Genomic DNA, 14839 nt, shown 5'->3' on the forward strand with positions numbered 1-14839 from the left:
AAATGTGTATAGTACAAAATCAGTACTTTCCACTAATACTTAAATCAGTATGAAAATATACCTTCTACATCACATACCAATTGCTTTGGGAATTTGCAAATGTTCACAGTGAAATCTGCAAATTCTCCAATACTATCTAACACGAAAAGTGTAGAAGCCAAGTTTCCAAAGCTTCCAAAAGCAGCCTTAGTTTCCAATGTGCCATGTCACAATATTTTAACATTTCCCTACAACCCTATTAAGAGATTCTCAGTTTTACAAAGAGAGCTGTAATCACATAATAAAGGAAATCAACGCTCATTCTTAGAAGCATGTAAATGAAAAAAAGTTGCACATCTGCATTTCAGGAAAGTTCTCACTGTTCCAAGAAAACAAGGTGCCTCGCGTAGAAAGGCAATGCAGATTTTCAGCTCTGCTTTGCCATAATACATCACAGCCATTACGCTACACCACTGGAATACAGAGCTGCGGAGCTGTGCCAGCAACTTCAGTGGCAACAGCCCCAGGCATACGAGCTACCTCCTATGCACGCATATGCAATGTACCGTATCTACGTACGAGTGACAGGCACTCCTCTGAACCACGAGGCCGAGAGAGAGAAGCTGCCAATAAGGTCAGTATGAGATAGTGCAAGAGAGATGAGCAGGTGCAACTGAGTTCAGGCTTTACAAATGTTATCTTCTCATCTGCTGTACACAGTCCTCTCTTTGAATACCTTTCTAGCTTCATTAGGACAAGAGAGTTCCTAACAGTTCACTTCATAGCATCAGCAAATCAGCCTCTTTCAGCTGTATTATTCGTTCTTCCTTTGCAAGGTTTCGATCTTTCCCCCGTATTTTTTTTTTGTCCACTTTATACATACCTCCTTTTCTACAAATTTTCTTGCCGGGTTTTCTGGCACATTCCTTGGATATTCTTTTGACTGAAAAATGAATAGAAGACTAGAAAATAACATGGAGCTCCATCACAGACAGTAGGAGCATGCAACACCACTATCTAACTTAAATATGACCTGCTTTATTAGGTGTGGAAGATTCTCAACTTGTTGTGCCTGCACATGCAATGGATAAGATGTTGATGCATCTTCCCAGAAGTCAGTGGGTGGCAATGAGAATTAGGTACCAACTTTGACCTAAAAATACACGTGCTGTGGGAGAAAAAAAAATGAGTGTAGACGGAAAGAAAAAGAAAAAAAAAAAAAAAAAAAAAAAAACAAATCAAATACAAAACCCAAGGACAGATGCAAACACAGAAAAGCAGCATGCATACATGTAATATGCTGGCATGCAAACAAAGAAAGCCATGCGTGCTACCAGTACACGTGAATTAATATTGTTAGAACGTAGAACAGGAAAATAGAAAGATCTCCCTGTTTTGCCTGCTATTAACTCACCATCCTCAGTTGGGACATAGATATTTAAATAGAGGCAGTCTTCATTCTGATCTTGTACATAGGTGGAAACTACATCCAAGTTATTAGTAAACCACACGGGAAGCATGACTTCAGGCAGCCTGCCTTCTATAATGTTCTGGGGGCACACTGGAGCAAACTGAGTGGTATTTTTGATATCTGCCCAGGGAGATGGAGGCTCAGGAGGCTGGAAGCGGCGCTCCCCTGTTGGAGGGGCAGCATACGGAACCCCAAGAAACTGAATAACGGGCCCCAGAATCTCATTATTAAGTTCCTTCTTAATCCCTCTTATCTTGCCAAAGTTGGTGGTCACCACTGGGTTGGTATCATCCAATTTTTGGGAGGACACAGCTGCAGCGTGAAGCAAAAATCCAAGTATACAAAAAGCAAAAGTGGCATTCAATCCCATGTGTAACAGGCGGACTATCATCGCTCTCCATACACAGTTCAGCCACACGGATCTTGGAAAGGCCATGGTCCCACATTAGTTGTGTAACTACAATGAAGCAATCTGATTTGTATCCACTGGTGTAAAAACAGGGCAACTGAAGGAAACGGATCAAGTTTCCTAAATAGGTGCCTGTCAGAAAAATCTCGAAAGGCTTTTCATGCGGTAAGTATCTTCCATTGATTTCACACTTATTGAAGCTGCATCTTCACTCAGCACTATTTATCAGACTACATCCTATTGACAATTCTGTTTTCCATAGCAGCAATATGAAGAGAGCAGCCATTTACTGCAGAATCCCCTCTTATAAATCAAATCCAGTTAGCCGCAGGTCTATATCCTGGAGAAAATGAAAATAAATCATTAGTATGAAAGAGCTAATATGAGCAGAGTGATAACTAGATGTTTCACAAGTTATTTACATACATTAATAGTTGCTAGAGTCATGTAAGTAAAATTGCAGTAGTTTATGGGTCCATGAAATGGTGGGTGAAGCACTGATTACGGGATTATCTATAATGTCACCTGTTGAATTTACAGAGATTTTTTTAGAAGAAACAGGACTCACAGAAAATACAGTTTTAAATTCACCTTTTTAAGGGTAAGTGCTTTGCTGACAGGCTCCATTACATAAGTGTTTATGTTAATATTTTAACTTAATCAGCTCATAATCAATTTTCACCTTGTTTGCACAGGTTGATTTATCAAAATGAAAGTAATTATTTCTTAAAGCAGAAGATAGTGAAATTAATATAGACAGGCATACTGAAGACTCAAAGGCATTTTATTTCACCAAAAGCAGATTATGATAAATACAACCTTGTTTTGTTCATTTTGAAATACAACTTCTGATAAAAACATCAAGGCAACTGGAACATATTTGTAAGGATAACACGAATTACTGTGCTTATTCATGATAACCTGAATTACCACACTTGATATGGTTTTCTTACTCCACAAGTTTCTGATGAAAAACACCTCCAGAGTGAGATGTTCACATCAACGAAAGGCCAAAATCTGCTCCCCCTGAAGTGAATGGCAAACTCTGAATTTGCACGGGAGTATAACTGGACCTCAGTGGTTTGGTTTAGTTTGGTTTTCTTTTCAAAACAGATTTGGAAAAGGATATGAACAATCCATTCAGGGATGGAGCTGTATATCACGGTTTTTACTTCAGACCAATCCTGCATTCCTTATAAACTACTGATTTTAATGAAAAATGAAAATGCATGATGAATGTACTCAATCCCTACCGTCCTTAATTTATAACATAAACAATAAAAGTTCCCATAGGGCAGTAGAAATCTTATCTTTTATATACCCACACGCTGACTGAACAATATCCTAGAAAAAAAATGTTAGGATCAGAGACTGTATAATCTCAAATTCCAGATCTTATTTTCAACTACTTTCGCTCAGAGGTTGTCACACAAGGCTGTGTTCCAGCACTTCTGAAAATTGCTCAGTGCATATCATTATATCTTCCATATTCATGTTAAACATATTTCCAACACGACTTACAAAATCCTATTATTTAAGATGCAGTGTTATACACAACATAGCAGTGTGATCTTACACTCCCTATTAAGCAGTGTATAATGCACAAGAAATGTGTTTTGCTTTGTATAGGAAACATTTTAAACCACCTGCTTTTGAAACAGCATTGGCAGCTTTAATGAGAATTGTTTTTTTTTTTTTATCATGTCTATACACATTGTAGAGAGAATTCAAAAGAACGGCTTGTCTAATAGTCAGACTACCCTGCAGTTTGGGTTATTAAAAAGGAGATTGTAAAAGCTATATAGGACAGCAGGAGATTTGGTTCATGTCTAGTGTTCCTTTAGCTCTGAACAATCTATCTCAGGAGGCAATAAGGAGATAGATGAAGCTTTTCCGCAATTTTCTCTCTCCCTTTCTTTCTCTGCTAATTCTAACACCTTCACTGTGAAACTGCATTAACAAACAAGCTTATATCCTTTATTCTCCAGCTTCAGATTCTCACCATTTGCTGGAAACACACCAATTTAGCTGCAGAAAATAATTCCCCAAACTTGATGTACGTGTTTGCATTTAGTTCAATAAACTTACACAGAATGGCATGCAGACAATTGCCTTTAGGAAGACTGTTGCTTTGTTGCATCTCAAATTTTGAAGAGAGTAGGATATTACTTGTGAAATAGTAAAGGCGGAGTACATAAGCAGGTGCCAGAGCAGAAGGCACCTAGTACAACTTTGCTTTTCTGAGTTGATGTACAGTAAGTCATGGAAAGATGGTAGATTATTCCTCAGTGGTAGTCAAAACCCTCCACAGATTTAAACCTTTTCCACGAGGTCTTAAAATCCACAGGGGTTTGTTGTTTGGTTTCGGTTTTTTCTGTCAGGAATGGAAATCTGTACTCTCTTTTCTTTCTCAACTTTGTAAATAGTGAGAACTTAATCTTAAGTAGACCTCCTGCTAATTTACATTGTCTGGGGAAGGTCTGAGGACAAAAAAAATTCAACATAGCTGTGCCAAATAGCATCCTTTTCATTTCAAGCTGCTGAGCTGGTTCAATGGGGAAAATTACCAAGATACTACTAATAACTCACTTAACACTTTCACTCAAAAAAACTTAGACCTGTTTTCAGATCCAAGACAACTTTTTAATACGCTTTTGATACCTAAAATGGTAAATTCAATGTAAATATAAATTCGACCCAAATCCTAGAGCTGAGCTATAGTTTTAAGCTTGTCTATCAGCTGTTTTGTCATTGCAGCTGAACAGCTCTGCTGTGATCTAAAGTTCTGGTTTGCCCCCCATGGAGAAGGTTTTCATAGAACCATAGACTGGTCTGGGTTGTCAGGGCCCTTAAAGCCCACCAAGTTCCAGCCCCCTGCCCCGGGCAGGGCCACCTCCCCCCAGCCCAGGTTGCCCAGAGCCCCGTCCAGCCTGGCCTTGAGCCCTGCCAGGGACGGGGCACCCACAGCTGCTCTGGGCAGCCTGGGCCAGCGCCTCCCACCCTCAGGGTAAAAAGTTTCTTCCTTATATCTAATCTATATGTATTCTTTTTCAGCCTTAAGCCATCACCCCTTGTCCTATCACCACATGCCCTTGTAAAGAGCCCCTCTCCAGCTCTCTTGCTGGCCCCTCCAGGTATGAAAAGGCTGCACCAAGGTCTCCCCAGAGCCTTCTCTTCTCCAGGCTGAAGCACCCCAACTCTCTCAGCCTGTATCATAGGAGAGGTGCTTTTACTCTACGACTGAGACAGGAGGCTAAAAAGGTACGAACTCAATGCTGTGTTTGGCTATTCCTAAAAAATTAACTATCAGGCAGCAGCTAGCTTCAGTGACTGGGTTTATAGGCTATACAGGGCAGTAAATTGAAAAGCACTTGCAGAATTGGAATCAACAGATTTTCATTGTATTTGCAACTTAAATTTTGGATTTCCCACCCACCCCATCCCCAGCCTTTCTTTTTACACAACTAAGTAACGGGGGGGGTGGGGGGGTGGGGGGGGTGGGGGGGTGGTGGTTGGGCCGGAGAGGTCAAACATTCAAGCCTGTCACTGGCTGCTCTGAAGCTGTAAGATTACAAACACAAACAAATAAAAAAACTGAGATTCATCAAAAATCTTGAGAGTTTTATGCCAAAATTTTATTTTGAGCACTAGGTGGAAAGGCAAGCAGGCAAGTTGGCCTCGAACTTGTCTTACTTGTTGAGACAATGTAAAACAAAATTTTCCTTAGTCCTCCAGTAAGTGATACGCGTAGGGCTTTCCCTTGGTATCTGACTTGCCTCAACGGGAATCAATGGAAAGAAAGAGAAGCAATAAACAGGAGCAGGAATGATCAGGAAGACGGGCAGGAGAGTAAACTAAAAAGTAATGATGATCAATTCGGGACAAGTTCAGCATCAAAATATTGTGGATCTGAGCAGGAGGAGGAGAAACATTTTCAGATTTTATTATTGTCTAGATGTGAGGATCACAATTGTTCCCTGTGGTAACACAAATGAATTCTACTGTAAAAGGTATTTGATAAAGTCTTTCATGGTCTTTGGAACAGACTATACTATGTAGAGGCTTTTTCTATCATCTATTATTTTATTATCTTCCTTTCTGAATTTAAATTACTTCATAGCTCAGATTCCGACATACCTTAGAGAGGCATTTAGTATGCCGAGGAGCGAACAATGCAAGATAACTTCAGCGCATCTTTGCATTTCCAATGACATAGGGCATCCCACAACAGGTCACATCTGCTGCAAACTGCAGCAGCTAAACTCCTCTTTGTTACTCGTGCACAGAGCTCCAGATCTCAAGGGATGTCTTGAACTGCACCACCTGGCAATAGCTCCAATGGCTTATTAAAAACTTTAGTGGCACCCAAGACTTCTGGCCACTTTCCAGCTTCAGCACATGTAAAAGGTACTGTTATGATATCTTTACACCACCGGCTGTTTTCTTTTTAGCTGAAGATATACTCTGTGATATGATATTCATGCTGAAAAATTCCTTTCCACCTCAGTTTGGCTAGTAAATCCCAATTGCACAAATATTCATAGAAAGTGATTGTAAGAGTGTTGAACGCCACACAATGCCACTTCATTTCAAAACATAAATGCTATTTTGCAGAACCAACTACATTTGCATCCATTTTCACTTACAACAGTCTCTACTTAGAACGAAGAGCCTAAAGATGTTTCCTGTCTCTAAAAAGAAATCCGTGTTCTAAAATACACTACAATGCCAAAAAGGAACGTGGCCCATGGAACAGAAGCCATTAAAGGAAAGACTCTGACCCAGGGTGAACGCTAGGTCAGTGTGACATACCAATTGTAAACACGATCAGACAAATCCTCAAGAGATGCATCATAGAACTTCCCATCTTTTCTTTCATGTTTCAAGTTAGCAAAGGGAAGCATTGTGTCAACTACAGCATATTTTCTATGTATTAGTAAAGATTTTGAAACAGACCCTGCTCTTGGGTATTTCCATAAATACTTGGTGAAGGGAAGAGATTTACGTGTATTTAGTTCGAGAAATAAACTACCTGCATTTAAAAAAATAGGTGTATGAAATTATAATGGAGGAGGACTGCAATCCTGAACACATACACCTCAGAAGAGTACAGCTCTGGTGGGGTTTGGTTAGCTCCCACATGCCAGCATCTCCTCCACCTGAGAGAAGGTCTGGAAGTTCCAGAAAGCAGCGACAAATCCAACCCTACTGAGATGCACAGCCTTTGCTGAGACCACCAGCAAAGGTATGACCAAGACATTATTCTAATGGGCTTGTGGTCCCACCCCACAGTAGTATGAGATTACAACTGTTATGCTACATGGGTCCACAAACATCCCAGTGCTGAGGATCTCCAGATGCTACAAGCTGTGTACATGTATCACTCCCAGGTCAGAGAGATTGACTCCTCAGTGCCAGTCTCACATTTACCTTTATTTAATGTTATGTTTGGTACATAAAACCTTTACAACTAAATTAGTAAAAAATACAATATTTAAATATGTTATTCAATGCAGTGTAGTGCAAATCAGTGAAAAATTGAATTGAACTGAGTAGGTGTTATAAGACTCATTTAAATTATCATGCGTTTTTCAGCTTCGCTATATTTTTGTTCTTCCCTGTTAGTGGGAACATTCACTAATGCTAACTCATTATTAATTAGCATTTTCATGATCAAAAGATCCCTTTAAATAATTTCTGCAACTTAGTTTGCCAAAATAGGAAGGCTTCTGATCATAATTTTCTGTTAAGCTGTTTTTGAATTAGACAAATTAAACCTATGAGAAGAAGAAGGTCACTTAAGTCTCATCATCTTCCATTTATGCGTATCAATAAATCATTTTCTTAAAACAGTTCTACTTCTTAGCTGAAGTAATTGTTTATATTACCAGAAGTTGGCTACAATTTTTTAACGTGGACTATAGCTGTCTGACATTTTGCACAGTAAGTAGGTAACGAAATGGTGATTTTACCCATAACAGAAAGAATGGGTAACTCTGTCACTTATGTGTAAAGTTTTAGACAGCTAAGTAATACAGATTTAAATTAAAAATGACAGATGCACTGGCTTGGAATATAATGGGCACTGAAGTGAACCTTTATTCCTTTTAGCAGCTTATGGTTAACTCTTAAATGGACCACACATCATACTTGCTTTTGAGTACTGTAACTATTCAGCCAAACGATCAAATGGCGATTCTGTTGATGTGTGCAGTGTGCTTTGGGACGTGAAGGTTTTTTGACCTACTGTAGAAATTCAACTGAACTCATGTTAATCAGAGGTCATACCAGAGGAAAAATTATCCCTGATGTTTCCAATTTCAGATCTTCAGTACTGAAACCTGCATATTGTATATCGTAAAGTCAAGTGGATTTAACTTGCTTCAATTAACACTCTGTGCACATGCTTCCCATCTGATCACTCCAACAAGAGTATACTAGAACCCATCCAAAGGCCCTTGAAACTAAGTGTTCTTTTTTTGTCTCTTGCAGGTGATAGCTATAGAATTAGTAACTAAGTTCATTACCTGATATATATTTGTGGCTAACCCTTGGTGCGCTGGGGTTGATCATATAAGAAAAGTAAATTGTACTTTGTTCACTGCCTTTATTACAATTATAACATCAACAATAATACTGCTTTTAACGTTAGTTCATCACCTAAGGCAAGCTTTCATACCAGATACATAAGAAAGATACCAGGTTTTTTTATTCCTACTTTGGGGGCATTTGGAATTCAAAATTAAAACCAGCTCAAATACAGTTATTACCATTTCTGGAGAAAGAAGTCTGAAAACAAAGATGCTTGAATGAACTCAGATTTGTCTATGAATTGTTTTTCTATCTAGATACCATACAATAACAGTTCCAAAACAACAAAGCCCTTGTTGTGGAGTTAGATCAATAACCAGCTCTTCAATAAAATGAGTTCTTAAAAAAACAACCACAAAAGAAAACCCAAAACTTCCTTGTGGCACAAAAAAGACCCAGTGTTTTCCTTGCCTGATCAGATTCTGGTCTCAGTTCCATCAGGGTAATTGAGATCAAATTCCAACTCATCATAAAAGCCACAGAGGTATAAATATAATTTGTTAATCACAAACCCGACATGTCTAACTCAACTTCGAAAGTGCTCTTGAGTTGTGTTGCCATGCTTTCCAGAACTGTAGAGTGCACACTACATTTCAAGTGCAATATTGGCATTATAGGGATCTATCAACTTGAGAGTCCGTTTCCTGTGATGTAGCATTCTGTACATCTGTGACTTTACTTGTATTTGTTCCAAAATGAATTTCATGCTTAACTTGTTTTTCTTAATTAAACTTCCTTTAGCAGTTTCTAATATGTGCACTATTAAAACTCATTAGTCCCATTCATGCCTGCCTGTCATTTTTGGCTTCACATTCATGTATCAAAGAACACTGTTGCTTTATATAGGAAGCAAATTAAATAATAAATATGAGAACTTGAACGTTTTATGAGTGTCAGTATGAGAAAGTGGCTGCAAGGCCCATAAGGTTTCACACAAAAAAAGCATTACAGCTAAAGCTAACATGCTGACACATCTCTGATCTATAAAGTCTGCAGTAATGGTAGCAGTAAAGTGTTGTGCCATAGACGGGGAATTTTTCTCTCACATGAAATAGAAATAGGATATAGCAGAGGCTGTATTTACTGTTGTAAAAAAAATTTCAAATAAAATTTCCAAAAAGCTTAGAATATAACATCATTAAATGTCTACAAAGATTTACTCTTTCCATCTGACTTCATGTGCAGCTCCTATTATTCAGCTCCTTGTCCTGTTTTCATTTTCTACCACTATCTGTGAGAAAGAAACTTATTTAAGTTATAGCAACTGGTGTCGGGTCCCCCTGTGGTCACGTCCTGGTGATGCTGACCCGGCCTCCAGCCCCAGAAGTGTTTCCTAACCCAGCAGCCAGGTCTGGTGGCAACTTACTCAGTGCCCAGGTCTCCACCAAAGTGACCCACCTTTGTGAAACCAGCTGAAGAAACAAAAGCACCATCCCCCAACACCTATTTTACACAGATTTGAGGATGTCAAAATATTCAGTATGTCTATGTAGTAAGGTTTCCTCAAAAGAAGTTGTCGTTTTCTCCTCATGAGTATTTCTAACACTATGTGCCTACATAACACTTTACTGCTTTCAAGAACTTTTTTGGAAGCTGGGGGACGGGGTTGGGAAGGCAGAAGTTAAAGAAGGATTTTAAGTTCAGATATTGAACTTAAAAGCTTCAGACAAGATGGAATTCAATCAAAGTATAAAATACAACATAAAAGTATTTCCCTCTTTAAATTCCCAGAACCAGTTCAAAAAGTGGGCTAGTGGCATCTCTAGGCAGGATGCAATTGAGGAGATTTAAAAAACATATTTTTAAATTTCCATTTAAGTTCTCTGCTTGGTTGAAGGAATATGAGTGAAATATAGTATTTGTAAAGTGTCCTTGACCACTTTTATGATTTTAAAGTCATGTGTTGCTAATTTCCAAGCATTACATTCTCCTTTAATATGGTGCAAGAGACCTAACCAAGCATCAGTGGAAAGCAAAAGACTTCCCAAAGGCAGCACTAAACCTGATTATGCAGAAAATATTATGAGGACAAAACAGGAGATTCAACAAATGGGGGAAAGGGAACTCCAATTGCTTTTTTTTTTAATGGCCTCATCTTTTACTTGTGCACAGCAGTGGAAAAAACATTTTACACTGATGTATGCAGCCCAGACCTTTATGTGGCTTGATTGCCATAAGGATATTTACAGTAGACACTGCGCCCCATGGCTTCACAGAGATGGTGTCCCTCCACACCACCTTTGGTTTTTTAGTGAACAGTGGCACTGCAGAGTGGGTGCGCAGAAAAACTTGAACATGGTACTAAGTAGCCAACTAGTCACTTTTTACCCCTGGATAATACATAGCATCATTAATGAGCAATTAGTAATTATGAAAACAAAGTCTGTTGGAAAACACGTGGGGTCTTCAGGGGCAGGTGGAAACATGGAGCTGAGTCACCAAGAAGTCAACACAATTTCCCCTTGTAAATGTGATAATTCAATAGTCATTCTGAGGGACGTAATGTCATCATTTATCATTAAAACTACAGGATGTGCTTGCAATGCGCGACGCATGATGAAGTTTCTCCATCAGCTTCTTTTTTTTTTTTCACATCCCCTAACTCCCTCTTTCCCTCCATCCCTCCCTCTCAGACAAACTCCTCTGCAACAGCCGGGTAGCAGGGCAGGCATCCTCCTCTGACTGCATACGTTCCTTCAGGATGCAGAGCTCAGAAACAGGGCTACAGTAATGGAAATATGCTTTTATAATAGCCTCTATTCATCAGTCAGGATCTAATTTTTATCATTACCTGTTATACTTACCATGGATGGATATCTAGGACTAATCAGAAATTTCATCATTTACTGGATCAGATTGATTACTGCCCAGTTTTTTATTAAAAGAAATCCACAAAGGTTTCTACTGAATGTCTGGCAAAATGTTGTCTTTTCATTATTTGCTTTCAAAGAATGTCTGTCTCTTTTTGCCCTTCTTTTTCACTATTTAATTTTTAAATAGTTTCTTTTTCATGTGATTAAAAAAACATAACAAATATGACATCAAACAAATAATTCAAAGCTAGCCAAAGATCTGTAATACAGCTCTACGTCTCTATTAGAAAGGAATGTATATTTGCTTTTAATAAAGAGAGGCAAGCCAATCCATTATGAACGGAGACCATATCTAAGCCTCTGCTTTCTTCTCTTTTCCCCAGACTCCATTTGAACAATTAGAGTGGTTTATGCTTGTGTGTATGCCAGTGGATAGTAAATATACAAACTGATAATAAATGACACTACCACCATTACCACGTTCAAATCTTCCGTTCACTTGCAAATCAATTTATCTGCCTACAGCTCTGTCCCAGTCTTTAAATAACCCTCCACAGCAGACTGCTCCACCTCCAGCCAAATAATCCAGAGCAAACCCACAATGTTAAGGACGTTTAAGTATCAACAGCCAGGATATGATCTTCTTACCCTACAGCAGAAAAAGGGGTAAGATAACCAAGGCAGTGACAGGACGACAGCTCTTCTCCTTGCTTCTACGCAACTTACTGCCTTAAACAGCCTGAACACTCTCTGATGGCTTTCGTTGCTACTTCAGTTAATCACAAACAGAGGTGTTCAGCCAGATCCTGCTTCCGAGCACACTTAGCATGATTATCCTCAGCCTCATTTTTCTTTCCCCAGTCTGCATATGATACACATGAAATATAATAATAAATCGGATCTCTTCACATGTATCTAAGGTCCCCCTAACCATTTACTGCAAAGCTGCTTTTGCAACATTGCTGCAGTCTGTAGCCATAGTTCTAAGAAAACCAGTGTCATTTATCAGAAGTAACTAAGAAGCGGCCTCCTTTAACCCTGCATCATGCACCAGAAATATAGAAGGGGAAAAAAAGGAAAGGGAAAAAAAAAAAAAAAAGCCACCCAACCTGTCTTTCCAAACATGGCTACTTAGCTTTTGGCTCCCAATCTGCAAAACTAATTTCAAAGATGCAAAAGTGGGCTGCGTGTTACAGCTGTTGAGCCCACACAAGTCTCAGTGCAGTCAATGGAAATCAGTATCTTTGAAAATCAGGGCCCTGTGAATAACAGGCTCTATGTTCTCATGTTCATTTATGTCATACATGGGTCTTTCACTTGTCAGGTGCCTGTAATAAAGTACATGCAATTTCATAAGTATCCTTTGCTTCAATTAAGCCAGCCCAGAAAAAAAGTAGGAGAAAAGGTCCCAGAGCTCAGAGCTATGCACTTTCACCAGTAACAATAATCTGTAGATGCATCAAAAATGCTGCTACTGTAAAAAAGCAAACAAACTAGAAAAACAACCTAGGTCTTAAAGGAGCATGAAAAAGTTGTTTTTAACATTGTCAGAAATACATGGTTTCAGATATGAATTATCTCTGTGAATTTATCAGCACGGTTTGGTCCCACTAAGGCTATGGATAAATGCAAATATTGCCACACTGGATGGCAGTACTGGAAAAAATATTTCCTAAAACAATTTCTTACACTTATGCTGAACAAAAAATATATATGCTTCATTTCAAATTCACAGAACATCTAAACGTGCTAAAAACATTCACTTCGATATTTATAGCTCCTATAAGATATATTTCCATTTTATCCTGCTGGATTTTTAATACCATAGTTGTTAAAGCTAAAACAAACTGGTCTTCCAGAAAGGAAAACCAGTGTCAAACTAAGATGATATTCCTTAAAAAGGTCAGCAAATTTACAGAAGAAAATAGCTTGCCCAGGTTGTGTCACCTGCAGCAGCAAGAACGCAACACTTTAATCGAGCTCTGTTTTGTTTTATTTAAACAATTATTTTAATATAATTGCTCTGAAACCATATGCATCCTTAAAACGATTTGAGATAATATCCTCTCTCCTGATTCCAAGGTAACTTCTTTCTGGCTTTAATTATAAGTCAATTAATATTAAGTAATTTGACTGATTAATTTTAATTAAACCTGTTGAAAATTGATTTTCCTTCAGCAAGCAAAGATGAGACTCTGGTGCGATCGTCAGGAAAAAGCGCGGGGGGGCGAGGAAGATGAGAAAAAGCAGTACTTAACACCCAAGCGAGAAGATGTCTGAAGAAGGAGAGGAGGGAAAAAAAAAAAAAAAAAAAGCCCTCCATCAGGCATGGCAGCCTGGGCAGAGGCACGGCACTGCGCGCAGGCAGCGGGGCGCGCAGCAGCTCCGCACCGCACCGGGGGCCAGCGGCGGCCCCGGCCCGCCCGGGGGCAGCAAAAGTTCGCTGGGGGGCGGCGGGGGCAGGAGCCGGCGGGCGGGGCGCGCTGCGGGCAGATGCGGGGGGTGCGGGTGTAAATCCCTGCGAACAGCCAACCCCCAACCCCCCCGCAGCGGATCCTGCCTCCGCGCAGCGCCGCCGAGGCACCGCTCGGGCTCGCCGCCGCAGCCCCCGCGCAGCCCCGCACCCCAGCCCCGCTTGCAGCCGCTATATACCGTCTCCCTGCCCGCCGACACCCGCACACGCACCCGCACCGGGCTCGTAAAGCGGCACCGCAACGCGCCCCCCGGGCTCAGCCCCGCGCCCCGGCCCCGCAGCCGCCCTGCCCGGCCCCTGCCCTGCCGGGGGTGCTGAGCCCGGGGCCGGGGGTGCTGAGCCCGGCCCGGCCCGGCCGCCCCTCCATCCCGGCTCGGGCTCGCCCCGCACGCCGAGAGCATCAAAGTATTTACCAGTTCACGGCCGCTTTTCTGCAATCACAGCTGAAACTGTAATTCGCTGGGTTCGCCTCCTCCGGCTCCCCCAGCCGCCGGAGCTGGAGGGCTCTCAATCGTGCCCCAGACACTTCCGAATTATAGCGATTTTTATATATTTTTCTCCCTTTTCCTCGGATGGGGGCGAGGGGAGGGGGGGACTGGAAATCCCCATCCGGAATTCAGCCTCATCCGTGCCGAGCCACCTCCATTTAAATCCGACCATCAGGCAAGCAATAGAAATGATCAAACGCTACTTCTCTCCGTCTGCAAGCAGATAATCCTACTAATCCAATAGATCTCCCCCGATCCGAAACTGCCCTCCAGACGAATGCATCCCCTTCGCTCGATGTCCGGCGGGCGAGCGCGGAGCCGCGGCGATGCCCCGAGGGGTGCGGGGGTGTTGGGGGGGGGGGGGGTGCGGGGGGCGCGGGGAGGGGGGGTGGGTGTCTGTGTGTGTGAATCTTTTTTGGCTGCTGGATGCGCGGCTCGCTCAATCCGCCGAGAACCCTGCTTTTCCCCCTGTTCCACGGTTCCACTCCAAATTGCTGCTGGATGAAAAATGGTACAAAGATACCCCCAGCGGCGGCGCGGCGAACAGCGCGGGCAGCCCCGGCCCCGCTCCGCACCGCCCCGGCCCCGCTCCGCACCGCCCCGGCCCCACCTCCG

General features: G+C 41.3%; 1 protein-coding gene across 2 annotated transcripts in view; it reads right to left on the reverse strand.

Annotated features, from left to right (window-relative positions):
* NLGN1 (neuroligin 1) overlaps nucleotides 1-14573 on the reverse strand; it is a 327480-nt gene extending 312907 nt beyond the window's left edge. For both annotated transcript variants that reach the window (XM_040612959.1, XM_040612958.1), the window contains exons 1-2: nucleotides 14150-14573; nucleotides 1394-2199 (exon numbers count right to left, since the gene is read on the reverse strand). In XM_040612959.1, the coding sequence (XP_040468893.1) occupies nucleotides 1394-1886 (493 nt within the window). In that variant the 5' untranslated portion in view covers nucleotides 1887-2199; nucleotides 14150-14573. The remainder of the gene's footprint in view (nucleotides 1-1393; nucleotides 2200-14149) is intronic.
* Between the last annotated feature and the right edge of the window lie 266 nt (nucleotides 14574-14839).

Source organism: Falco naumanni, chromosome 13 (genome assembly GCF_017639655.2).
Source record: "Falco naumanni isolate bFalNau1 chromosome 13, bFalNau1.pat, whole genome shotgun sequence".
NCBI lineage: Eukaryota > Metazoa > Chordata > Aves > Falconiformes > Falconidae > Falco > Falco naumanni.